Consider the following 25,821-nt stretch of genomic DNA (forward strand, 5'->3'; position numbering starts at 1 on the left):
TATACTATATTAGACAAACACACACTCACAGACACACACAAACACACACATACACACATAAACACACACATACATACATATAGACAAAAACACACACACACACGCGCGCACAAACACACACACACACACATACATACATATCGGAGGGGGGAGATGATACTATCTCATCATCCTTTGCAATACACATTCCACAACAGGTGTCCCAGCTGGCTGACTGTCAGCACCAGACATATAGTCTTGTCATGTTTCCTTTAAAAGTGCAGCAATGGCAACAATTTGACCAGTAATTTTGGTTCTTTGAATTATCAAAGGACTCAAGTAGTGTATGAGGCTATCTGACTTTTGTAACTTATGTACAACTTCTTACATTGTGTCATAAACATTTATGCAAACATTTGCTTCAAAAATGGTGCTCAAACTTCACCAAACTAAAGTGCTTTTCTACAAACTCTGTTGATTGGTGATATTATACATCTTGTGCATCAGAAAACCCCAAATGCACCAAAAAGCACCCATGGGAAACGGAAGAAAATATTATATTTGATATGATTTATGTAATAATCATCAACAAATGCAATTTTCTTCCGTTTCCCATGGGTGCTTTTTGGTGCATTTGGGGTTTTCTAATTCAAAGACCAAAAATTACTGGTCAAATTGTTGCCATTGCTGCACTTTTAAAGGAAACATGACAAGACTATATGCCTGGTGCTGACAGTCAGCCATCTGGGACACGTGTTGTGGAATGTGTATTGCAAAGGATGATGGGATAGTATCATTTCTCCCCCTGGGACTGAGCAGAGCACTTTGGACTAATCTCTCTGGCTGTTTACAGCTTAGAGGTACATATCCAATATTTTGTCAAAAACTTCTCTGTTACATAGTAGATCATAATGACCACCAGCGGGGGTCTTCACGCTTCGTTAAAAATGGAAAAATATCAAGATGTATTCCAAATATCTCAATATTTAAGATGCAATCTTGAGATCTTATGAGACAATCTTGAGATTTTTCATGACAATCTCAAGATCTTTCAAAAATCTTAAGATGAAAACGAAAGGTCTCAAGATCTTTCCAAGATGTTTCCAAAGAATCTTGAGATTTTTTCATGGCATCTCGAGATGCTTAAAAATATCAAGTTTGTTAAAAAGTTTAGAAAGCAATTTCAACGTTTCTTTCAAGATTGCTTTATATTTCTTTCAAGATTGCTTTATAAATCATGAGATCTTAAAAAAAATCTTAATATTTCTTAAAGCATTTCGAGATGCTATGGGAAAATCTCAAGATGGTTTAAAATATCTTGAGACCTTTCGTTTTCATCTTAAGATTTTCTGAAAGATCTCGAGATTGTCTCATAAGATCTCAAGATTTCGTCTAAAATATTGAGATCTTTGGAATAAATCTTGCAGCGTGAAGACCCCCGCTGGTGGTCATTATGATCTACTATGTAACAGAGAAGTTTTTGACAAAATATTGGATATGTTTTTCTAAGCTGTAAACAGCAAGAGTCCAAAGTGCTCTGCTCAGTCCAATAATAATCTGCTTGCTGTTTTACGTTATTGTTGATTTAATAATGTACATTAAGATATGTCATTCTTATATTCTCTGCTTAACTGCAACACTTTCTAATTGAGCACTTTATTGCTGATAATGACTTATTGCCTCTTTTTAAACTCAGACAATGTATAGCGACATTTTTTTCATAACCCATTTTTCATCACGTCGATGCTTTATTCCATTAATTGGATGACTTGATTAAAAGGGACTGACGGAGAATCTGCCCATTATTTCAGAGTGTCCAGACGGCATGTATGGACCTGACTGTACCCAGACCTGTCACTGTGCAGCCGGACCAGCTGCCTGTCACAAGGAGACCGGGGCCTGTATGGGAGGATGTCATGACTTATGGACTGGAGACTCGTGTCAGAACCGCACAGGTACAGGAATATTTTAGACCACATTCAAAGGAGAATCTGTGTTGCCATCGGCCATTCTCTGGCCGCAAAGCTGGATTCCCTCTCACACAGACGCAATGTCGCATCCCTATCCCTCTTTTACAGATACTTTCACGGTCGATGTTCAGGAGAACTTGCACGTCTTGTTCCGCCGCTCAGAACCTTTCAGCGTGCCACTAGGTTCTCTTCCAGTTCTCATCAATACACCGTTAACATACCTGTCTCCAAGTCATTTTACAACAGCTTCTTTCCCCGACTGTAAAATTATGGAACTCTCTTCCAAACAGATGCTTTCCGTCCGACTACAATCCACAAAGCTTCAAAACAAAGTTTCACCGCCATCTCCTGAAATTACTACATTATACTCACTTAGGTACCTTTAATGCCTAGAAGAGGCCAAAAATAATTGGCCTTGCGATGAGCGACACCGTTAAAAATTGCCATTACATTCTAATATCTCCCAAAATATCATCAAGGTTTCCAGCTCATTCAGCAATTTACTATGGTTGTAGAATGTTCTATTATTTCTCCTTTAGCGGCTGTCTCGTACGAGAATCTCTTTACCAAGGAGGCAGGTCGCTTCTTCGGTGATTCTGGCAATCATATAACAGCGTACAACAACATAGACGCCGAGGAGTGTGCCCGCCGCTGTCTGCTAGGTCACGGCAGTTACGACGGCGTCACCACGGCATGTCTGTCCTTCAACCACCGCCCCGCGGGGTCGCCAGAGGGCGGCTTTGCACGGTGTTGGCTCCGCAGTAGTGACAAGGTCATGGCGGCGTCTCCTGGTTCTGAGTGGGAGAGTTGGCCTCATAGAAACTACTACCAACGGAAACGTATGTACACTATACTTTTGTTGAAACCAAATTAGACCTCTGCTTAATCCTGGATGCCAATAGGGCGTCAAAATTCTTCCAACTTAGAATATGAATTCTATACACAAATGTAGTTCCAGTTGCTATCTTATGTAAATATCATCCTTATTGTCTAATGTTCTCAGATATATTGGCGCCCGAAGACTGTGCTGACGTGTTCGCCCTTGGGATTCAGTACAATCATGTCTACTTTATGGGCCACCCCCAACCGTTCCAAGCCTACTGTGACATGGACACTGATGGCGGTGGGTGGACGGTCATACAGCGGCGTCAGGACGGGTCCGTGCCGTTTAATAAGACTTGGACTGAGTACGAGCGGGGCTTCGGCAATCTCATGGGAGAATCCTGGCTAGGATTAGAGCACATCCACAGTCTGACAACACAGAAACAAAACGAACTGTACGTGTACTTGGAAGACTGGGAAATGAACAGCCGGTTTGCGCGGTACAGCAGGTTTTCTGTAGGGAATGCCGACAGCAAGTACACGGCAACGATCGGCGGGTACAGCGGGGATGCAACTGATAGTTTGGACCCGTCCACTACACGTCACAGCATCAACAACAGACAGTTTTCTACAACAGACCAGAATAATGCCGGTGCCAGCGAAAACTGTGCGGTTAAATTCGGACAAGGAGGCTGGTGGTACACTCCAAGTTGTGGCTGGGCCATGTTGAACGGACAATATCTGACCGGCTGTTCAGTACCTACAGCTACCTGCCCCAGTGCAAAAGGAATCTTCTGGGAGAATTGGAGGGGTCTTCTTTATTCCTTGAAGAAAACGGTCATGATGATCAGGCCTGCAGATTTTCCAGGTATGTGTTAGTGACACGGTGGTTGTGTCATGTGCTGTTGGCAAAGGTACTTTAGGATCCCTTGCTTGCTTTTCGGCCTTTTCCCACAGCTTTCAGCATGAATCAGTTGTGCACATGTTCAATGTAATCGCAAGAAAGGACTGCTGAGGCAAACAAAGGAATATAGTTTGTAATGCATATCATCTGTTGAAATTGAAAAACTATTGTAAATTGATAAATAATTCTACTACTTTTCCACAGCGTCCTCTTTCAAATCTTGCCAGAATGGTACCCTGACCTCAGGACCGGAAGGCTCCGGACTGTGCGGCTGGATGGTATGACGCCTTCTGTGATCAGGGTAGGTCAACTTTTTGACCGTAATATTGGATATCACGGCCTCTTGGATACATTGGACATGCTGCCGTGTTTTAGTATGTAGGTAGCTTAAGTTATGATTCATTGACATTCTCTCTCTCTCTCTCTCTCTAGCTCTCTCTCTCTCTCTAGCTCTCTCTCTCTCTAGCTCTCTCTAGCTCTCTCTCTCTCTAGCTCTCTCTCTCTCTCTAGCTCTCTCCAGCTCTCTCTCTCTCTAGCTCTCTTCTCTCACTCTCTCTCTAGTTCTCTCTCACTCTCTCTCTAGCTCTCTCTATAGCTCTCTCTCTCTCTAGCTCTCTCTATAGCTCTCTCTCTCTAGCTCTCTCTCTCTCTAGCTCTCTCTCTCTCCAGCTCCCTCTCTCTAGCTCTCTCTCTCGTTATCATCATCATCATCATCATCACCATGCTAATTGTTCAAATCTAGACGCAATGCGTAATCAGTGAAGATATTCAATTCCGTTGTAGAATGTCCTGACGGATTTTACGGCCACTACTGCGGGGAGAGTTGTGGAAACTGTGTTACAGGAACAGTCTGTGAGAAAACGGACGGCAGATGTTCAGGATGTGAGGAACCTTGGGTTGGAGACACCTGCAAAATAAGTAAGTAGGCATACATCTGAAACTTGTCACGTTACCGTATACTAGTAGTATTCACTATTGGTGATTGAATTTTAACCCAATGATGAGAAAATGATGAGAAAAATGATTTCACAATACGATATTTCATGTGACAACCAGCTAAAAAATTACGACCGTAAAAGTTACAGTGAGATTTATGTTTCGATGTGCTTATTTTCATATACAGTGACTTGTGTTTATATTGTTCCAGTACCTGCAACAGTGTCAGACGATCCGGAGAGTTTCACGGTAGTTGTTAATAATGAAGCAACGTTTAGTTGCACCGGTCGCGGTGTCCCCGCCCCTACCGTCACCTGGTATCACGGTGCCGAAGTCATCACACCCGGGGCTGGGATCAGTATAGCCGATACAGACGGAGGATTGGTGGGAGAACAACACGTGACCCACAGCACCTTGACCATTACGTCAGCACGTCGACAAGATAACGGACAGTACGTCTGTATCTTGTCTAACGTGGCGGGGAACGATACGTCACAAGCAGCTACACTTGTCGTGCAAGGTACGGACACTGCCAACGTTAGGCCACACCGCCTTAATTTTATGGATAACATCCGCGCGCGTACTGATTTTCACCTGTTCTCAAAAAAAAAAAAAGATCACGTCCTCCGAGGCTCTAGCCTGGTTCTACGCCGGTAGTCCATAGTAGTTAGCAACAATACGGAGCCGGGCACACAGGCTACCGAAGCTCCACGACTACTCAGAAGTTAGTACATACCGTACAGTGCCGATTTATAAATTCGTCAAAAAGCCAGCATGTGCCGGCTTGTTGTTTATGTCGCTAAGTATGCTGCCGCAAATTCACAATACCAGCTTTGTATTCCTATGGTTTAGTAGCATTTTTATTTTTGGCCGGATTTTTCTCTTTTTTTTTCGCCCGCGCGCACTAGTTTCGGAGACTTCAGAGGATGTCATCCATAAAATTAAGTCAGTGTGGCCTTACATTCGTTTGTCGGAGAATATTATGAATATACCATGATGAAAGTCTTCAAATTGAATGAATATGCATACTTTCGTCTACTATTTCTTTGCTGTACATGTAACTGATCATGACGTGTGTAAAAACGCCTACATTTTATTGATGTCTATTAATTTTGCAGAACGCCCGGATGATGTTACAGTGAACGTCACCGCAGTTAACTCCACAGCTCTACACGTCACGTGGGCAATAGGAGTAACCGGTAACCTCGACATCATCGACTCCCAAGTACGCTACAAAAGGAGCGGCGCGGCGTCCTGGTCAGACTGGGCGTCAACTGGAGTTTCCGATGTGAACGGCGAGGTCTACATCTACAGCTTACGGTCGGGTGTCCAGTATCACGTCCAAGTCCGGGCGTACTCCCTGGGATGGAGCACTCCTGGCACTGGGGCGGGAACCACAGACGACGCACGTAAGAGCGCTTATCTTCTCAACATTTCGTGGTACTTCTTTGTTCCTTTAAGATACCTGTACAACAGTGCAATCTTGAAATGTGATTAGCATTACCTCCTCTATCTGCTTCATTTACAGCTCCTGGTTCTCCTCAGAACTTGCAAGCCGCACCAACCTCCCACAGCTCTGTCCACCTGACGTGGGAACCTCCGATAGAACCCAGCGGTGAGATCCTCAACTACACAGTTCGATACGGACCGTCCGAGTCGTGTCGTGAAGCTGAGTCTCCCCATCAAGTTACCACGTCAGGCGGCAGCACCACTACCGTTATCGGAGACCTGGTTCCGTACACAGACTACACATTCCGGGTGCGGGGGGCGACAAGTGCAGGAGGAGGAGACTTCAGCGACTGTAGAGTCACAAGGACACTGGAATACTGTGAGTACTGCACTGTACATATACAGTACTAAATATGAATGGCTTCTGTAGCGTGTTGACGAGACTAGAGTGTTAGCATTGAAGACATTTCCATGTAGTGTGGGTTTTAGTACTCCTTACTGTGAGAGATTCTCAACATACGATCAGAGTCCACAAAATCTACATCATCTACATCAGACATTCTTATCTACCCATGGCTCACAGACCCAGCAGCCCCAGTTGTCCAGACGTTTGCAGACCAGCACGACTGTAACTGCCGGACGCCAAACCTCCCCCGGCCGGTCCAGCTGCGTGTAGCCTGGCGGCGCCCTGACCACATCCACGGTCAGCTGCAGGCGTACCGAGTCAGCCTGTACAACAGAACCGGCGGGGAACCGTTCTACCAGGAGAACATGACGTCAGGACTGCAGCAGGAGAACCTGACAGCTGTGATTACATCACCACACCTGCAGCCCGCTAGGAACTACTCTGTCACTGTGAGTCAGAACTGTGACATCAATACATTTTGTTATTATTTGCGCCAGTTCAAATATTTGTTTACTGTTTTGTTTGTTCAATTTTTCCTTGATTGGACAAAATACATCTATTATTACTCTCATTTCAGACATATTATTTCTATTATTTGACCTCCAATGCATAAACAAACAAACAAACATCTTATGAATAACTTAAACTGTTCTCCAACTCAAAATTTGACTCACCAGAAATTTTCGACTGAATCATTCAGTCTTCCTCAGCTATCTGACCCAAATGCTGTGGACACGTGATTTTTCCCACGTGTGACTTCAGCAAAGGGTCAAAGGTTGTCTGAAGTCGATATCGCCCCCCGTCCCGGTTGAGCGATGGTTGAAGTGCCCTGATGTATATGGCCTCTTTTATGTCTCTCTTGAAGTAATCCTGTTCGGTATCCAAGATTCTGACCCCCTCTAGATCCACTGTGTGTCCCGGTGATTCTATGTGGATGTGCTGTGACACCTCAGATGCAACAGAACTGGGTCGTCTATGTTCTAGAAACCTGGTTTTTAGTGAGCGTTCAGTTTCCCGACAGGGGCCTCTGTTGGTGTTTCCCTGGCAACTTATGTGGTAGATAACCCCACACTTGTCTTCCTTGGGAGTTTTGTCCTTAGGTGCCACAAGAAGCTGTCTTAACGTACGATGAGGTCTAAAACAGGTACTCACTCCATGTGCAGCAAAGATTCTACGTAGGGGCTCAGAAACACCCTTTACGTATGGGAGGACTACAAGTGTTTTTCTGTTTTTCCCTCCCGTTCCCTGACTATCTTGGGGTTTAGACCGGGGCTGTCTGGGCTCGGAGGCTTTCCTAATGAGCCACTGAGGGTAGCCACACTTCTTTAGGGCTTCTGTGACGTGATCGATCTCGGCAATTCTATCCGCAGGATCACTGATGATGGTATTAGCTCTATGTAAGAGGGTCTTGATCACTCCCAATTTGTGGTCCAATGGATGGTTTGAGAAAAAAATTAGATATTGGTCCGTGTGTGTCGCCTTGCGGTATATGTTAACCCGCAGGGACCTGTCCTGGTTGATTGTTGTTAGAGTGTCTAGGAAGGGCAGTGAACCGTCTTCTTCTTGTTCAAATGTGAATTTTATATCTGGGTCCAAACTGTTTAAATGGTCTGTGAACTCCTGTGCATAGATTTTCTTTAACTTTGTATGGGTATCATCCACATATCGGTACATCCAAATAGGGGGGTGTGGGGCGGTTTTTATCGCCAACTGTTCTAAATATTCCAGATAAAGATTGCACACTATGGGGGAGACAGGAGAGCCCATAGCGGCTCCGTACACTTGTTGGTAAAACACCCCCATCATACTGGAAATATGTACACTTTAGACAAACTTGCAATAGGTCTACTATATGTTCGGGCTTCAAAGTTGTTCTTTGGGGGAGGGTTGTGTCTTCTTGTAGTCTCTGGGAAATAACACTGAGGGCCTTATCAACTGGCACCGATGTAAACAATGCAGTTACGTCGAACGATCTTAGTTCCTCGTCTTCTTCCACCCTCTCATTTTTAACCAATTCTGCAAACTGTTGAGAATTTACAATGTGATGTTTCGTTCTGCCGACAAGCGGAGACAGTATGCTAGCCAAGAATTTTGCGCACGGATATGTAATAGAATCGATGCAACTTACTATGGGACGCAAAGGTGTTCCGGCTTTATGAACTTTCGGCAGGCCGTAGAACTTCGGTGTCGTCTCGGCCGTGGGATAGAGTTGCCTGTATTTCACTCTATTAATCCCCCCGTCCTCTTCGATTTTCTGGAGCACGGCGACAAGTTCTTTCTTGTATTTGGATGTGGGGTCCCGTTTGCCGAGTTTCCGGTAGGTGTTGGTGTCACACAAGGTTGCACACTTGTCCTTGTAATCTTTCTGGTTAAGAACCACGGTCAAACGACCTTTATCCGCCGGTAAGATGGTGATGTCTTTGTCTTGGCGTAACGATTTGAGAGCTCCCCTTTCTTCCTTAGTGATGTTAGACTGGATGTGTCTTTTCCGGTTGAGAACGGACGAAACTTCAGCCCTAAGTGCGTTGCCCTCCCTCTCAGGCAAGCTACGACACGCCGCCTCGGTCTCAGTGACTATGTCAACTACCGATATCGACTTCAGACAACCTTTGACCCTTTGCTGACGTCACGGTCAGATAGCTGAGGAAGACTGAGTGATTCAGTCGAAAGTTTCTGGTGAGTTAAATTTTGAGTTGGAGAACAGTTTAAGTTTTTCATAATGTAATTTACCAACTCAGATGAACTTTCATGCCAAACAAACATCTTACTGTGATCTTGCGAATATGTTAAGAATTCATAAAAAAGGTGCCCAAATGCTAGCGATTGATCCTGCAATGATGCAATCTTAGCACAATTGCGTTTAAGGAATATGCTAAGATTTTCTGACTCATCTGTTTTGGAACATTTCCATCTGACAGGTATCAGCCATGAACACCTTATACCGTGGAAACGAGAGCCATCCATTCATGACCCGTACGAGTGACGGATGTAAGTATACGTTTTTAAATCAAAACTCATTCAGCAACACAAAGCTGTGCTCGTAAAGGTGTATGCATTGTGATGGTCATTGTAGATATCTAATATATTTCCCTGTGGTCTGTAATTATAAGGACACCCACAACCACTTACGAAGGCATCCAGTGCAGTTCTTAGGGCTTGGAAAACCCATTTTTAAAGCCAATTTTCTAGTCATTTATCTACATACCGAGTTAAAACCACACTGTCCAAATGTATATTGACCCTCATGGGGCAAAGATTCCCAGAATTTTGACGGAAAATGTTTACTGGAATGACCCTGAGCTCATTTTTAGGGCACCACCCCGAAAATAAAGGAGTCATCTTGGGGCTTGTTTCCGCAGTTTTAAATGCACAAAGTATGAAATGCTGATTTGAAAGTGCTAATGTGAAGCAGTATGTGTCAATATCACAAATATTGCCTTATTCAGAATATTGCTAGTTTTGCTGCCCTGAAATCGCATTGTCGCATTTCCATATGAAAAACAAATCTTATATCTTAATTTTTAGGTCCAGATGCCCCGACTGTGACAAGACTGGCAAACAGTGAATGTGGAGTGAACTGGACAGCTCCTACAGTAACTAGAGGGAGGCTGACAGGATACAATGTAGGTACAGTCATTATGGCATTGACATGATTCAGAAGCACCCGCGTTTTGTGATGGCATTTTCATCCTTCAATACCATAAAAGTCTTGAAAGATGTGATATGGACTATAGCTAGACCAATTGTTAACTAACTATGACTTTTTCCGCACAGGTTATATATGTAGACACGCCACTTCATAATCCGGACGGGTCTGAACCCGGCATCAGCCGTGACCCGTTGGGTTTGGATGAACAACAGTGGTCCAAGTCACTGGCTGAGCTCCCCGCCAACTCCTTGGTCCGAGTCACGGTCCGGGCGGTAACCTGCGCAGAGGGAGACAAGGGGGAGGAGGTCACCTGTCAAGTCTCAAGAGTTGGTAAGAAATAGTTATATTAGTAGAAATGTTTAATTCAAATACGTTTTGTAATGTATCTTAGTTATCTTTGTTTGGGGTAGGCCCTAGGTTTCTGGCCTACCCCACATATTGTCTTATTGTTATTATTTAAATATGTACCATTTTATACGTGCAAATAATAAATAAACAAATAAACAAAATAGTTTTGTAGTATTGTTGTATTACTGACACACATTGTACCATGTACGATTGTCGAGCGATAAAGTTCATTCATTCATTCATTCATTCATTCATTCATTCATTCATTCATTCATTCATTCATTCATTCATTCATCCATTCATTCATTCATTCATTAATATTACTACTTTTAGTCTGAAAACAAACAATATGCAACTCAACTGGCACTTCTGTTTCTATGACAGATGGTCGTGTGGTCATTTAGTTCGTAGCAAAAGACACAATTTTGAAGTTACGCTGATCATTTATCATTTAGAGCCACCGCCGCCTCCAGTACTCCCTACCGGTCCACCCCCGAACGCCTCGGCAACATCTTTCCCCATGTTCCTTCCGAAAGTGAGCGAGAGGAATGGTCCCGTACGGTACGTGTGTCTAACATTCGTTTTTTTTTCTTTTCTTTATTAAAACATTTAGAAGCAAAGTGGACAGGATGACGACACACTCAAGCCGAAGCTTATGTTCATGTCGCCATCTAACATTACAAAAATACAAAAGCAAATGCAAAAACAGACATGCAAAGCTTAATAATAACAGAATAGAATAAATAAGGTTACAATGTGTAAAGTACTCCAGGCAAAACTTACAAAATTGATAGGAAAGAATTACTTAAATCTTTTAGTTTCCTTTATAAATGATTGAACATAAAGTAAAAATTTCAAGTTGTTTGGATATGATGGTGATACAGAACCTCTAAGGAATAAATGAACTAAAACATCATCAGAGAGATCATTGAGGTTTATGTCAAATCCTACCAACTTAGCTAAATTGCAAAAAAGGGAGGCACGATATTGTGTATATATAGTGTCAAACATTCGTTCGTTATCACGGGGAACAGTTGACGTTTATACACATTGTCTTGTATTTCTTTCTATTCTTAATCAATGCATTTGGACGGGGCCAGTGTCTTTGCAATCGATTCACAATTAATTCGCTGCAGTTGTTGCCAAGTCATCGTCATCACAATGACTAAAACAGAGAGCCTTGCTGACCTGAAAACAAGACTTGGAGAACCTGACGTCATGCTTACAGAGGAGGCCCCCGATGGCGGGAAAACTGTACCTTACGTGGCTTTGTCACTTTCAACGTAAGCTTGCTTGTTCCTTAGATTCATATTACATTGTAGCGTACATTACAATCACCCGAACATATCAGAATGGACAAAACATGCTATAGGATGCTAACATAATCTACAAAGCGCATTGATAACATATGCTTTGTAACATGTTCTCTGTACTGAATAGCAAAGACAAGTTATTTCATCAAAACCATTTATTTTTCAAGAGCCGACGTTTCGATGACCGTCTGTCATCTTCATCAGGGCAATTCTGACTGGTTTACTGTGCACTGACACTAGATGTTACTTGGTGCATAGTGCACTAAAGGTGTTACATAGTTCACAGTGCACGTAAGCTAGTTTTTACTGTTTACAATGCATTCCGAAACGTCGGCTCTTGAAAAATAAATGGTTGTGATGAAAGAACTTTGCTATTCAGTCGTTTACCAACCTGATGAAATTATTTACGGATGTTCTCTGTACGTTCTTCCACCAGAGAGGAGTACAAAAGAACCGATGTAGTACAGATCGGCGACGGGGCACCCTGTGGTCATGAGTGGTGCTGTGGGCGGAGTGAACTCGCCGATCCAAGTCGCGCAAAGACTCCTGGTAATAAGAAACTCCAGTCAGGGGGCAGGTACACAGCAGCAGTGCGGTGTTACGTAGACTCTGGAGCCAGAAGACGCAAGCGGAACACAGAAAAGGTATGTATACCATACGTCGATGAAGGTTAGACATCCAGGTAATACAATACGCCAAAAAGCAGTTACTCAAGCAACTGGATATGATTTTGAAAACTTCAGACGTTTCAGCTAGCTTTCGTCAGTGACTGAGAGACCAGAGGGGAAATGCAGCTTTATAAGCACAAACTATTGATTGATGCAAATTTGCTTTATCTTGTCTTGACTTGTCTGACTTTTGTTCCCTTTTTGACTTTCCAAAATTTGTCTTCACTTTATTTGCATATCAATCAATAGTTGTCGCTAATAAACCTGCATTTCCCCCCTGGTCTCTCAGTCACTGACGAAAGCTAGTGGATACTAGCTGAAACGTCTAACGTTTTCAAAATCATATCCAGTTGCTTGAGTAACTGCTTTTTGGCGTATGTATACCATAGCTGAACGCGTACATTTGGTCAACTTTGGAGTTTCCAGTGATTCATTTTATTGCCAATGTGTAACAATGTTTGATTCATATTGCTGTAGCTGGCAATGACATTTCAACATATCTTACTTCACGGTTCATACGCCGTATATTTTCTATTCATGGGAAAAGTTTCCATTTTCAGTTATTCACGACAAGTGGGTACATTGAACCTGTTATAACAGAAATGGACAACCAACTTGAAGGTAATTCGTATGGATTATAGAATCTGATATATATATATATTCAATATATATGTAAATATGAATTGTTTTCCTTTTTGAATTATTGAGTATTTAAAATAGCCTTTATTATTTTCGGCTGCAACGTATGGGGCCAAAAAAATGTCTGAAAATATACAACGCATGGTACACGATGGTTTAATTCCCTGATTGTCAAGAGAAAAAGTAATGGACTATCATTTTTTATGACAACTCTCTCTAGTGTGATAGGCTGAATAAAAGTTCTAAACGGGAACTATGCGGCTCCAGATGTCTTACTGAGGGACGACTGCGTGTGCGAGATGTCGGTAGCTTGAGGAATGAATCCCCTCTACTATATACTGACAACTCTCTCGTTGTTAGTAACAATGCAATAGTGGTGTATTATTTTCCCAACGTAAATATGACATAATGTGACTATCATTCCCTTCTAGTCGAAACTGTTCCTCTTGTCCCCATCATCGCTGGCTGTGCGGCTGCTCTACTGGTGGTTGTTCTGGTGACAGTAGGGATTATATGTTACAGGTAAGTAATGTCCCTATTCACATCATCTATTGATGTGTCATGATTAACCCTCAAACACCCCAACAGGGTCCATTTGGACCCCAGGCGTATATTTTTATGTGCTATTTGAAATTTTTTCATTCGAAAAAAAATTCCTCCCGCGACTTTGTCGATAAACCTCTTCTACAAGTTCTCCTATTTTTTTTGGAGATCGGCACAAATTTGTAAAAATAACAACGGAAGTCTTATGTAAGACGTGTGGGGTCCAAGTGCCATGTATTCAGAGGTTTGACAATTTGACAATCATATGAGGTCAAAGGTCAACCCCATGTTCATGCCTGCAGGCCTCATCCTATTTTTACATAAATTATGATAATGAGCTGGAATTTTTTAACACTTAATCATGCCAAAATATACCTCTTACTATGTTTAACCGTACTCTGTGTGCAAAGACTACTGTAATCCTTGATATGTTCCAGGAAAAGAAGGTCCGGAGACGACCAGAACCCTGCAGGTCTTCAGCTAGATCTAAAGATAATCAAAGGAGACGAGCCCTCCGCCACGGAATCAGCTGAGAATCCTGCATGTAAGACGTTGGATGAAGACAGTTCACTTAATAATTACGAAACGGTAACTATACAATCATATAGTCACTTCAATGCGCATTTGTAAAGTCTTTTTATAATAAAGATTGTTACTAGCGTACCATTGCATTGACATTGCACTACTACTAGGTGTTTTAAACAGCGTTATGCTTCACCACCATTGATGGTTGATGATGACTAATTCAACTTTACTGTCTACTACAGACCATTTACCACATCCAAGACCTTGTCACTGTGGACGACGTAGTGGAATTCCTGAAGTCCAGTGGTTATGGGCAGTACGCTGCAGCATTTAGGCGTAAGTTCCGTTCTGCTCATCCTTTCCTTTTTTCGATAAAACAGTGTTAATTGTCACAGTGATCCTTCGGATTCGGAGGAAAGATGACATCTAAACTGTCCATTTGGATAAAATGAGGTTTTACTACTTCGCAAAATTTTGCTAGATTCCCTGTTTTTCAGGACACAAGATAGACGGAGAAGCAGTCTCGAATCTGAGCGACGCTGTGCTTGCTGAGCTGATTCCTGAGATCGGACCGAGGGTCAAACTACAAAAAACACTGCAGGAGCTGAAGGACAACTCGGTTTGCTTCTTATTCTGTCATTATTCTGTCATTAACCTTTTCCAATTTCCAATTTAATTCTGCAATGTGAGCTCTACTGTTCCATGATAGTGAATGATTTCAAAACAAATGTCAGGATGTTACACATGGCTACATCTTTTTACCTGGATGTCTAACCTTCATCGACGCTATCCCTTTTCTGTCTAGGACTCCGCTGAACGCAGCAAACCTGTCCACGCTGACTGGGAAATTCCCCGGTCCAGTCTGACGCTCGGTAAAGTCCTGGGGAAGGGACAGTTTGGAGAGGTCCGTATGGGGGAGCTGAGGAAGAGAGGTGTGACCCAGACTGTGGCAGTCAAGACACTGAAAGGTGCCTTTCATTCAATGCTTACCCGTAGTGAACAGATGTCATTAACATCAGCATGAAAGTTCATCTGAGTTGGTAAATTACATTATGAAAAACTTAAACTTTTCTCCAACTGAAAATTTGACTCACCAGAAATTTTCGACTGAATCACTCAGTCTTCCTCAGCTATCTGACCCAAATGACACCATCGCTCAACCGGGACGGGGGGCGATATCGACTTCAGACAACCTTTGACCCTTTGCTGACGTCACACGTGGGAAAAATCACGTATCCACAGCATTTGGGTCAGATAGCTGAGGAAGACTGAGTGATTCAGTCAAAAATTTCTGGTGAGTCAAATTTTGAGTTGGAGAAAAGTTTAAGTTTTTCATAAGATGTCATTAACATACATATAAACAGATGTCCTTCAACACACCAATACATGTGTACCTTGTCAAATTCTAGCATTAATAGCACATCTTATTATTTCAAAGAAAAGTGAACTAAGGGAGGTAAAGATTAAGACACGCAAGTTTTTCTTGTTACGGGTAGCAAGATATAAGGACTATGTGAGTGGTATCTTTCTTTTTACAATTTTTTCAGCATCTGCCGAAGACAGGGACAAAGAGGACCTGATGGGGGAGCTGGAGATTCTGGTCACTGTCGGTCGTCATGACAACATCATCAGTCTTGTTGGCGCATGCACAGTAGAAGGTAATACCAGTGTTAAAGCTCAAATTTCGCGATATGAGGTCCCTTTAATCTGTAAATGTAAATATTTGTCTACTGCAAAGAAGTTTTTTTCAGTCAGGATGTTTGTAAGATTGTCAATCTATCAAAATCTGTGCAATATGGCCTAATGTGTGTTCAAACGTTAGTAGCCTCGTCAGTTGCTAATAGCTATAATATATAATGTCATCTGAAAGCTTCCACGCTTTACAGAACTTTAGTCGTACGTATCAGTTTAAATCCTTCCACTTACCATCCGGATATCCACGTTAGGCCCTCTGACACTTGTGGTTGAGTACGCACCAAACGGCTGTCTGAAGGACTGGCTGAAGGACAACCGTCCTGAGGAGCTGGACCAGACAGACTGCACAAACATCGCCACCGCCGGGGTTCAGCTGCCGATGGACCAGCTCATCCTGTTCGGTATTGACATCGCGAATGGGATGAGTCATCTGGCAGCCATGCAGGTACACTAAAGCATGTTTCTGTGTCGAAAGGGTTGATTTTCATTACAACGTCCTAATCAAGGACAAGATTTTTGTAGATACACATGCATTAGAATCTGAGCATGGTTTTAAACTGCGCTCATAACTAGCCGTGTCCATAGCCGTAGTCTGCATTCTCATATCAAACGGTGCTGTGATCACAACGAGTATAGCTTCTCATGCAGGTAATGTTGAGGCAGGCAGAGGATAGAAGCAATGATAGATAATGTCAAATGGCTAAAGTAGGCATGGACGAGTTTGATTTAAAACACGAGGAGGCGACTAACTTTAAGTGTACTTTTGATTGAAAAATGCATCGCTACAAAATTTTATTGCTGTCCATCAGCCTCCACGCTTACCTTAATAGCTCTATGAATTAGTTATACAAAAATACATTAATGTGATTCTTGAAAATGTTATGTTTTTATGTTTTACCTGATTTCTGTCACGGATTATGTAAGTATGGTATGGCCATGTAACCGATCGTCCACGCAGTGTGTCCACCGTGACCTTGCCGCCAGGAACGTACTTCTGGGGAAGAACCTGACGGCCAAGATCTCAGACTTTGGTCTGTCACGGGATATCTACGAGGACACTGAGTACGTAAAGAGCACCAAGGTATTAAAAATATATTGTTTGTTTGTTTGTTTGTTTGTTTATTGGTTCGCATATATATTAAAAAAAACAATAAAATGAACATCTTTACTGACAATAAAATAAAATGCTGGGGAAAGATATTAAGCCATAGTGGCTTGTCTGGGATCTTCCCCGACAAAATTAATTAACAACTGAAATAATACTGACAAATCAAATGGTAACAATAAATAACAATAAGTAGTTAGTAAATTTGATCAATATGATCAATATGATAATGGTAACAAAACAAATAGTAACAATGAGTAACAAAAGTGATTGATAAATAACGCTAATTACAAATAATATGTTAAAACATAGGTTAACAGCAATAACTCAAGAAAAAATAAATGAATTTTAAAAAGAAACGGAAATTCAAACTTATACAGATGAAATCACAGTAATAAGACATCAAATGTCGGTGGGAAATAAAAGTATGTGATTTTTAAGATTTCGTTTAAAGCTAATCATTGATGTTAAACATTTTAGGTGGAGCGGGAGATTATTCCAAGTAGTTGTACATTTATATTTTACACTCATTTTGGGCTACGGACGTTCTAACTAGGGGGATATGGAAATGGGCACTTTGTCGAGTTTGGTAAGTATGAAAATGGGAATTAAGATTTAGAAGACCATTAAATGTGTCTGGAAGAGAACAAGTAAGGAATTTAAACGTAAATAGCATCAGATGAAGTCTGTTTATATCAAAAATATTCAAAATCTTAAGTTTTGTAACAAAGGTGCAGAATGTGCGCGGAAACTGGCGCCGGTGGCTGAACGAACAAATCTTTTTTGGAGTAATACTAGGGGCTGTAGTGTGGTTTTGTAGGCGCATCCCCAGACTATATTCCCGTAGGTTAGGTATGGGTATATTAAGCTATTGTATATGGTAATAATGGTTTTTTGAGTAAGAAGATGTTTAAGTTTTCCAATAATACCAATAGTTTTTGAAATTTTTTTTACCTAACATAGTTATATGTGGTTTTCCAGGTTAATCGTTCATCAATGATTATACCTAAGAATTTGGCTTGACTCTCTTGAGAAAGGGTCACATTTTTTAAAAAGATTTTGGCGCTTCTATTGTAGGTTTTATTTCTATTACAGAAAATAAGGTAGTATGTCTTCTTAACATTGACTGATAATTTATTTGCCTCAAACCACGATATAACCCTTTTCAATTCTTCGTTAGCCAGGTTTACTAGCGTATCAAAATTCGAGTTTGAAAGAAAAAGATTTGAATCATCTGCAAATAGGATAAAGAAAATAATTGAGGATGCTTTTTCGAGGTCATTTATATAAATCAAAAAAAGTAGGGGTCCTAGTATCGAACCCTGTGGGACACCACATTCTATTATTTTAAGTTGTGATTTATTATCATTAAGGGTTACGTATTGCTGTCTATTGGATAGATAAGAAGAGAACCATTTTATTGCGGAGTCACATATACCATATCGTTTTAGTTTATTGAGTAGAATGGAATGATTAACTGTATCAAAGGCCTTTGATAGATCGAGAAAGATTCCTATAGTGTATTCTTTGTTATCTATAGCGGTAGAAATTTTTTCCATTAAGTGTATGAGTGCCAGAGAAGTAGAATAGCCCTTTCTGAAGCCATATTGGTGTTTATATAGGATGTTATTTTGATTTAAATGTTTCAGAAGACGATTGTATACTAGTTTTTCCAAGACCTTAGATACGCAGGGAAGGACAGATATTGGTCGATAGTTATTAACACTAAGTGGATCACTGCTTTTAAAAATAGGCGTTACTTTTGCGACTTTTAGTGGGTGAGGGACAACTCCATTTTGCAAGGATAGAGACAAAATATGCGTTAGAGGGGCAATAACATAGGGCAGTGATAACTTTAGTACTTTAGGGCTTATTTCGTCATGACCAGCAGCTGAGTCTTTTAAGTTTTTGATAATATCTGTAATTTCAGCACCAGTTGGTGGTATAAAAGTTGATAGGTTAGAATTTACTTGTAAGGTGATGTAGCTAAGAGGGTCTTGTATTCCTTTTGGGATTTTACTATCAAGTGTAGGTCCAATATTAATGAAAAAATCATTGAATTCGTTACATATTTCATCTTTATTTTCGGTAGTTTTGGTACCAATTTGTATTTTGTTTGGACCAGCTGATTTACTTTTATTACGATTTAAAACGTCATTTATCAGGTTCCATGTTTGTTTTATATTACTAGTGGCTTCATTGAACTTTCTGTGATAGTATTCCTTCTTTGCAGTTTTTAGGAGATGATTTAACTTATTCCGGTATTTTTATAGATACTGTGGTTTAAGGGTGTCGGGTTCTTGATATATTTAGTAAAGAGCTTGTTTTTTCTGCGTATTGACTTTAACAATCCACTGCTTAGCCAGGGTTTTCTGCGCGAATGTTGGGAGATTTTTGTAATTTTCTTTGGGAAACATTTTTCGTATAACGATCCGTATGTTTCAAAAAATTGATTATATGCTTTTTCTGTGTCTGTTTCGTTTAATACGTCGGTCCATACTATTTCTGATAGGGATTGTGTAAATTTCTGAATATTAGTTGTGTTAACTTGTCGATAAGATATTTTGTCTGTCTGCCTGACTGGCTCGTTTAAATCGGATGTAAGGAATATTGGGAAGTGATCTGATATGTCAGTGATGAGGATGCCAACTTTGATATTGTTGCTAACAGAGTTTGTATAAATGTTGTCTATCAAGGTAGCAGAGTAGGGTGTAATTCTGGTAGGTTTGCATATAAGTGGGTAAAAGCCAGATGAGAACATTTCATTTACATGATCAGTAGTGGGTTGGTTAGTGTTGTTTAACAGATTAATATTGAAATCACCAATAATGTAACAAGTTGTTCTTTCCCTATTAATATTGTTCATAGATTCCTTTATGCGCTCATTGAATTCTGTAATGTCGGTATTTGGTGGGCGATACACACAGCTCAATATTGTTTTTCTCCTTCGGGTTACTTGGAATGATTTCAATGAATATACTCTTTGTGCCTGTGTCGTCGATGATAAATTCTAGGTCAGGTCGTTCTTGATAGTATACGTCGTTTCTTATGTATAGTGAAACCCCCCTCCAGATCTATTCTTTCTGCAGTGATGTATGCTATTATAACCAGGTATACTATAATTTTCTGTGATATCATCTGTTAGCCATGTTTCTGTTATTGCAAGAACTGTAAAATTTTGGTGCAGGGAGGAGAGATATTCGTTGAGCTCATTAAAATGGCAAGGAAGGCTTCTTACATTTAAGTGGAACAGAGATAGAGTGTTACAACAGGACATGTTACAAGATTTATTAAAGGATTCAGCAGTATAATATTGGGAAGATGTATTTATAGAAGTATAAAAGTCGTTAAGAAAGTTTGTATCAGGATCCAGTGGGGAAATTTGTGACTTATTGTCTAAATTATTTAGTTCAGTAGGGTTAAATATCAGGGTGCTGGGTTGTGGGGTTTTGAGTTCATGATGGGTGTTCAAGGTTTACTTGACTTAGCTCAAAACAGTTCAGGAATTTCCACAGGAAACAGTTCAGGAATTTCCAATCGTGTCTTCAATGTCTGGAGTCGGCTCTTGTGCGTCTGCGATCTGTTCTTCCCTCCCCAGGTGGGTGTACAACGAGTTTATCAAACTTCAGGTACGCGATGTTTCCTCGTTCTCTTTCAGCTTTCATCTGTGGGATCAGTTCCTTCCTCTTCTGTCTCACCTTCTCTGAGTAGTCCTCATTAATGTAGATGTGGGTTCCCTTCAGGTATTTTGCTCGTTTCATGATTTGATCTCTGTCCTTGTATCTTAGTAGCTTTGCTACAATTGGGCGTGGTCGTCCTCCGTCGTTGAACCGTCCGTTTCTATGCGCTCTCTCGATCTCTATCTGTTTTGGGTCTAGCTTCAGTTTCTCCCTGACTAGTTCCCTTACTTTCTGTTCACACTGCTCCCAAGTCTCGTCCTTTGTATCAGCGACTCCGTCAATCAATATATTATTTCGTCTAGATTGGTTTTCCAGGTAGTCAACTTTGGTGTCGTTTGCGGTGATGTCTTTCTTGAGTAGAGTTATTTCTGTGTCTATGTCCTCTACCTTTTGTATATGTCGGAGTAGGTTGATTTTGTTTTCGTCGATTTCCTTTTGAGAGTATTGTAGGCTGTCCTTGATCTCTTGGACTTCACGTATAATATTGTCCATTCTCTTGTGTGTTGACTCCATAATCGTGTCCAAGAATGATTTGAAGTTCCTCTCTTGTAGTTCTAGTAGTTCTTTGACAACTGACAGGGATATAGAATCGTCTTCTGAGGTGTTGCCTTTTCTTGGCGCCATTCTTCCGGGGGGGAGGGTACTGAAATGACAACAGATACTCTCGGCAGCAAGGAGCTGGTTACAAATCACCACAAGCAAACACAGACTATGTAAAAAAATCAGTGCAAATGTTGCAGAGAGAGAAACCTACCGGCGGGGGCTCCAACTAAGGGAGCCCACTGCGGTGTATATATTATGCCATCTCATATCACGAGAGACTCATATTATTGAAAGCCAATATGATCTGGAAAAGTCAACGAATGAGGATGTTGTGAAACAGATTCGAGTCGTTTGCAAATGTCCACGATCTAATTAATGAATTCATGTCGCATCTAACATTGAATTTTCTTTTTCCTAATTCAGAGCCAGCTTCCCGTCCGTTGGATGGCATTCGAGTCCCTTTTCCACCACACGTACACCACACAGAGTGATGTGTAGGTATATTCTTCTGACAATATCGAACATCTACGCGTAGTTAGCAAGTGACCAACCATACATTTTATATGCATGTCTGTAGTACTCAATTCATATCAGAGATTATATATACAGTAACATAAGAATTTCAATGTTTCAGATGGTCCTTTGGAGTCCTTCTGTGGGAGATTATGACGATGGGTAAGAGAGGCACAAACGACATGTGCCATGTATATGATTTGGTGCCCTCCTAGCAGTACAAGCATTCATTGAAACATATATTTGGCTTAACGTTATCTCGTCAAAATCTCTCGCATTGTCAGCTATGAAATGTGAAATTGCATTATTCTTTCAATGCTTTAAGAAACAATTTCAGCTGTTCTGTAATATATACAGCAAAGGGTCAAAGGTTGTCTGAAGTCGATATCGCCCCCGTCCCGGTTGAGCAGTGGTTGAAGTGCCCTGATGTATATGGCCTCTTTTATGCCTCTCTATCGCTCAACCGGGACGGGGGGCGATATCGACTTCAGACAACCATTGACCCTTTGCTGACGTCACACGTGGGAAAAATCACGTGTCCACAGCATTTGGGTCAGATAGCTGAGGAAGACTGAGTGATTCAGTCGAAAATTTCTGGTGAGTCAATTTTTGAGTTGGAGAACAGTTTAAGTTTTTCATAATGTAATTTACCAACTCAGATAAACTTTCATGCTGATACTTCTTCCATGATTGACATGTTGGCACCTTGTCTGAATGTCTCTATAAATGATGACCACAAGTACAATTTTGTGATAAACCGTGATGTACTTAATCTTCCAGGTAAGAAGCCGTACGGTCAGATGGCTGGCAAAGAGCTCATGAAACTGTTGCCGGATGGCTACAGGCTGGAGAAACCTGCTCTATGTCCTCAGGACATGTACGTCTACAGCCCTTGTATTGAGCCTTGGTTTATACGAAAGCCCAGAGGAACAAAAATTGCGGTCTCCGCAGTGCTCCGTATAGGCCGTGTGCTCACAGACCTCTACATCGGTACTCTCAGGCCTCCGCAGAGGTTTCTGCACATAGCCTCTGCGGAGGCCTGTGAGTACATCTGCAGAGGCTGTCACTTTTGTCGCTCTGGGCCTTCGTAGTTTTAGTGCAACATGAAGGAGGCTCGGTTCAGTGACGGTTATAGAGATCCATATGGAATACTTACTTATGTACAATATACGTCCTGTCAAAATTTCAGTGTCAGTGAAATACCTGTTTCATTAATGCCAATATTCCGCATGCAACAGCTACGATGTGATGAGGTGCTGTTGGGAAACCCTCCCTGAGAACAGACCAACGTTCCCTGACCTGAAGGTGACTCTGGACCGGATCATTCAAGATTACAAGGTAACGTTTCCTCTGAGATGCATCAACTTTGTTGATCTTACTAAGTCTTCTAAAACGGTCTTTTCATCCTGTTTGTAGTATGCATCAAGATATCCAGTATCTGCAGCCCCATCTTGTACCAGGTAGCTAAGCACGCACAAGTACAGGGCTATATGATTTGATTTTGATTTATTGAAATTGCAACAGTGCAATACACGCGGAACAGAGGCAGCTGTTGCTGGTGTTGTGTCCCGCACATAGAAACGAATACTGGACAGACAATACTCATTTTCACTCGAGTCTAGTGGGGAAAGTCGTGTAAAGTGCCTTTCCCAAGGGCACAAGATCGGTGGCATGTCAGGACTCGAACCCGGGACCTCTAAATTCCGAGTCGCGCACGCTGCCGTTGCGCCACACGACCCCACATGATTCATCTATTGCTTTGTATGTAGGTCAATTCTGTTGTGCCCACGTATCTTTCTGTATGTCTACATGTAGTCAAAGGCCTTACGAAAGTCGCTGTACTTTTTAAATCAGAGATTTGTTTGTTTCTTTTGCAGACATATGCCTCACTGATGAAGTAAGAACTGTGGATAGAAAGATAGAGACAGAGAAGAATCCATTTGCCAATTGAAACTTTCTATCATTTTCTACATAATGTATAGCCAGAATGACTTATGTATACAATCCTAGAAATATCAAGCATAAGAACAATATCTTACACTAGTTATGGAACAGTATATTACTCCCATGAAGATTCATTTTTGTCACAAACACAGTACATATACTGCACAAGCTGCACCATAACCTAAGAATATATCAAGGACAATTCACTTAAAATCTTTTAGCAAAAACAATTAATTTCTTACATTCTTATTCAATATATTTGCATCATGTATTTTCTCATTATATCTAACCAAGAGTTGACTTTGCACAATCGAAAACATGACAAAAACAACTGAAGAAAATTTCCAACTTCCTTCACCACAGTAAGACAGTCTAGTACTAAAACAAGATGTATACTGGAACAAAAATTACCAACATACCTTTCAGCAAAGTCACATGTTACAAAAGCATGACATCCAAATCAGTAATGTTTTAACATTAACCTCCCTGGCACTACTTGTTATATAAATGAAAGACCTTTATTGTACGTTTGTGCTCTACCAAGCTAAGTACAGGTCATGGGTAAACAGGGAAAAGAATACAGTAATGACACTTACATACTATATATACTAATGTGGTCTACTATTTACAGGTTCAACTTCTTCTCGCTTCTTGATGCAGTTACGCATGTACGAACATATAAAATTGCTGTCAATGTCAGGATTATATTATTATAACATTCTAATACTGCGGGACGTTTGAATTGTATAGCCTCACAATGTACTACCTTATAAGAAGTTCTACATGAATAAAATATATTATATATATTCAAGTCTTGGTACACTCTCACATGTTCCAAACACTTGATTTCTGTATATTTGCGCTGGTCTGGAGGTACATGTACATTACAATTGTGTTAACAATAGCATGGTAGCATATTTTTGATGGTGACAAAAAGCACCATCTAACTTCACTGACCTACAGCAATTTGTGTAGGCATTGATAAATATACAAGCATGGAAATCTACCTCCCTCCACAGCAGATAGGTATAAATGGACATAGATGGATATGTGTGATTAGCAGAAAATGTCTCTCTTGTAGCTACCTGTATATTAGTGCCAATAAGGCATGACAATATAACCACAGATTGATTAGAAAAACCAGCTCAGTCAGGTTATTTCTCGCACATCTGGCCATTAAAGCTAACGCGGGATCGCACAGAGCTCAAACGGGTGCGGGGTCAAGGTCAGATCAAAGACGCCGTCAGTTAATGGAGGAGGAGCGCCCTCTGGCGTCCTGAATGTGAAGGACTGCAGCAGGGTCGAGAAGAACAGGAACAGCTCCATCCTGGCCAGCTGTTCCCCAAGACACACACGTCGGCCTGGAAATATAGAACGCCGAGTTGTAAGGCCAGCCAGCCGTCGAATAGAAAGTATGCAATCATTACTGTGTGGTTACTGTGGCCCAATAACGATATCTCTAAGCCTTACCGCCCCCAAAAGGCATGAAAGACTCAGGCTTGTTGGTGACGTTCCCTTCCGCGTCCAGAAACCTTCCGGGGTCAAACCGGTCCGGATCAGGCCAGTAGGCGGGGTCCATGTGGAGGGAGTACAGGTTCGGTAGTACCTGGATCGAAGGAAATAGAATATATGTCGATGCACACACACACACACACAACCACACACACACACACACACAACCACACACACACACACACACACACACACACACACACACACACACACACACACACACACACAGACACACACACAAGCACACGCGCGCCCACAAGCACACACACACCACACACTGACACACACACACACGCTGACACACACACATTGACACACACACGCTGACACACACACACTGACACACACACAAACACACACATACACACACACTGACACACACACAGGCACGCGCACAAGCACACACACACAAGCACACACACAAACACGCACACAAACACGCACACACACTGACACACACACAAACACGCGCACAAGCGCGCGCACACACACACACACACACACACACACACATACACACACACACACACACACACATAGACACACACACACAAGCACATTCGCGCGCGCGCACAAACACACACACTGACACACACACACACACTGACACACACACACTGACACACACACACTGACACACACACACTGACACACACACAAACACACACACACAAACAC

The 25,821-nt window shown here is 41.5% G+C and overlaps 6 protein-coding genes and 1 long non-coding RNA gene across 7 annotated transcripts in view; 5 read left to right on the forward strand and 2 right to left on the reverse strand.

Moving 5' to 3' along the window:
- Positions 1-214, forward strand: part of LOC109466511 — a 9,153-nt gene extending 8,939 nt beyond the window's left edge. Inside the window, exon 4 of the mRNA XM_019764236.1 lies at positions 198-214. Coding sequence (XP_019619795.1) covers positions 198-214 — 17 coding nt within the window. The remainder of the gene's footprint in view (positions 1-197) is intronic.
- A 1,580-nt stretch (positions 215-1,794) lies between these two features.
- Positions 1,795-3,941, forward strand: LOC109466512 (fibrinogen-like protein 1; the record flags this gene model as incomplete). The annotated part of the gene is made up of 4 exons (XM_019764237.1): positions 1,795-1,934; positions 2,489-2,788; positions 2,953-3,639; positions 3,880-3,941. Coding segments are annotated over exons 1-4 (1,179 nt in total), but the record flags the coding sequence as incomplete, so codon positions are not given.
- Position 3,942: 1 nt separating this feature from the next.
- LOC109466513 (Down syndrome cell adhesion molecule homolog) lies at positions 3,943-10,456 on the forward strand (the record flags this gene model as incomplete). The annotated part of the gene is made up of 9 exons (XM_019764238.1): positions 3,943-3,976; positions 4,459-4,593; positions 4,823-5,131; positions 5,730-6,020; positions 6,140-6,439; positions 6,644-6,915; positions 9,385-9,454; positions 9,992-10,089; positions 10,241-10,456. Coding segments are annotated over 9 exons (1,725 nt in total), but the record flags the coding sequence as incomplete, so codon positions are not given.
- A 470-nt stretch (positions 10,457-10,926) lies between these two features.
- Positions 10,927-12,317, forward strand: LOC109466544. Its single transcript, XR_002140025.1, has 3 exons — positions 10,927-11,024; positions 11,600-11,746; positions 12,213-12,317. It is a non-coding gene; the product is annotated as an uncharacterized LOC109466544 (long non-coding RNA).
- Positions 12,318-12,359: 42 nt separating this feature from the next.
- Positions 12,360-24,208, forward strand: LOC109466538 (fibroblast growth factor receptor 3-like). The gene is made up of 15 exons (XM_019764269.1): positions 12,360-12,420; positions 13,005-13,065; positions 13,515-13,605; positions 14,064-14,214; positions 14,394-14,487; positions 14,649-14,770; positions 14,957-15,119; positions 15,699-15,809; positions 16,098-16,291; positions 16,805-16,927; positions 21,598-21,668; positions 21,809-21,849; positions 22,468-22,564; positions 22,926-23,025; positions 23,565-24,208. The coding sequence occupies exons 2-15, from the start codon at positions 13,047-13,049 to the stop codon at positions 23,586-23,588; spliced, it is 1,401 nt and encodes a 466-aa protein (XP_019619828.1). The 5' UTR covers positions 12,360-12,420; positions 13,005-13,046; the 3' UTR covers positions 23,589-24,208.
- LOC109466541 (protein unc-13 homolog C-like) lies at positions 20,201-21,385 on the reverse strand. The gene has a single exon (XM_019764272.1). It carries the CDS (start codon positions 21,253-21,255, stop codon positions 20,497-20,499), a length of 759 nt encoding a protein of 252 aa, XP_019619831.1. The 5' UTR covers positions 21,256-21,385; the 3' UTR covers positions 20,201-20,496.
- Positions 24,209-24,813: 605 nt separating the features above from the next.
- Positions 24,814-25,821, reverse strand: part of LOC109466537 (cytochrome P450 2U1-like) — a 4,452-nt gene continuing 3,444 nt past the window's right edge. Inside the window, exons 6-7 of the mRNA XM_019764268.1 lie at positions 25,102-25,237; positions 24,814-24,992 (exon numbers count right to left, since the gene is read on the reverse strand). Coding sequence (XP_019619827.1) covers positions 24,814-24,992; positions 25,102-25,237 — 315 coding nt within the window. The remainder of the gene's footprint in view (positions 24,993-25,101; positions 25,238-25,821) is intronic.

This window comes from Branchiostoma belcheri, unplaced genomic scaffold (genome assembly GCF_001625305.1).
Source record: "Branchiostoma belcheri isolate BF01 breed outbred unplaced genomic scaffold, Haploidv18h27 scaffold169, whole genome shotgun sequence".
NCBI classification, from domain to species: Eukaryota; Metazoa; Chordata; class Leptocardii; order Amphioxiformes; family Branchiostomatidae; genus Branchiostoma; species Branchiostoma belcheri.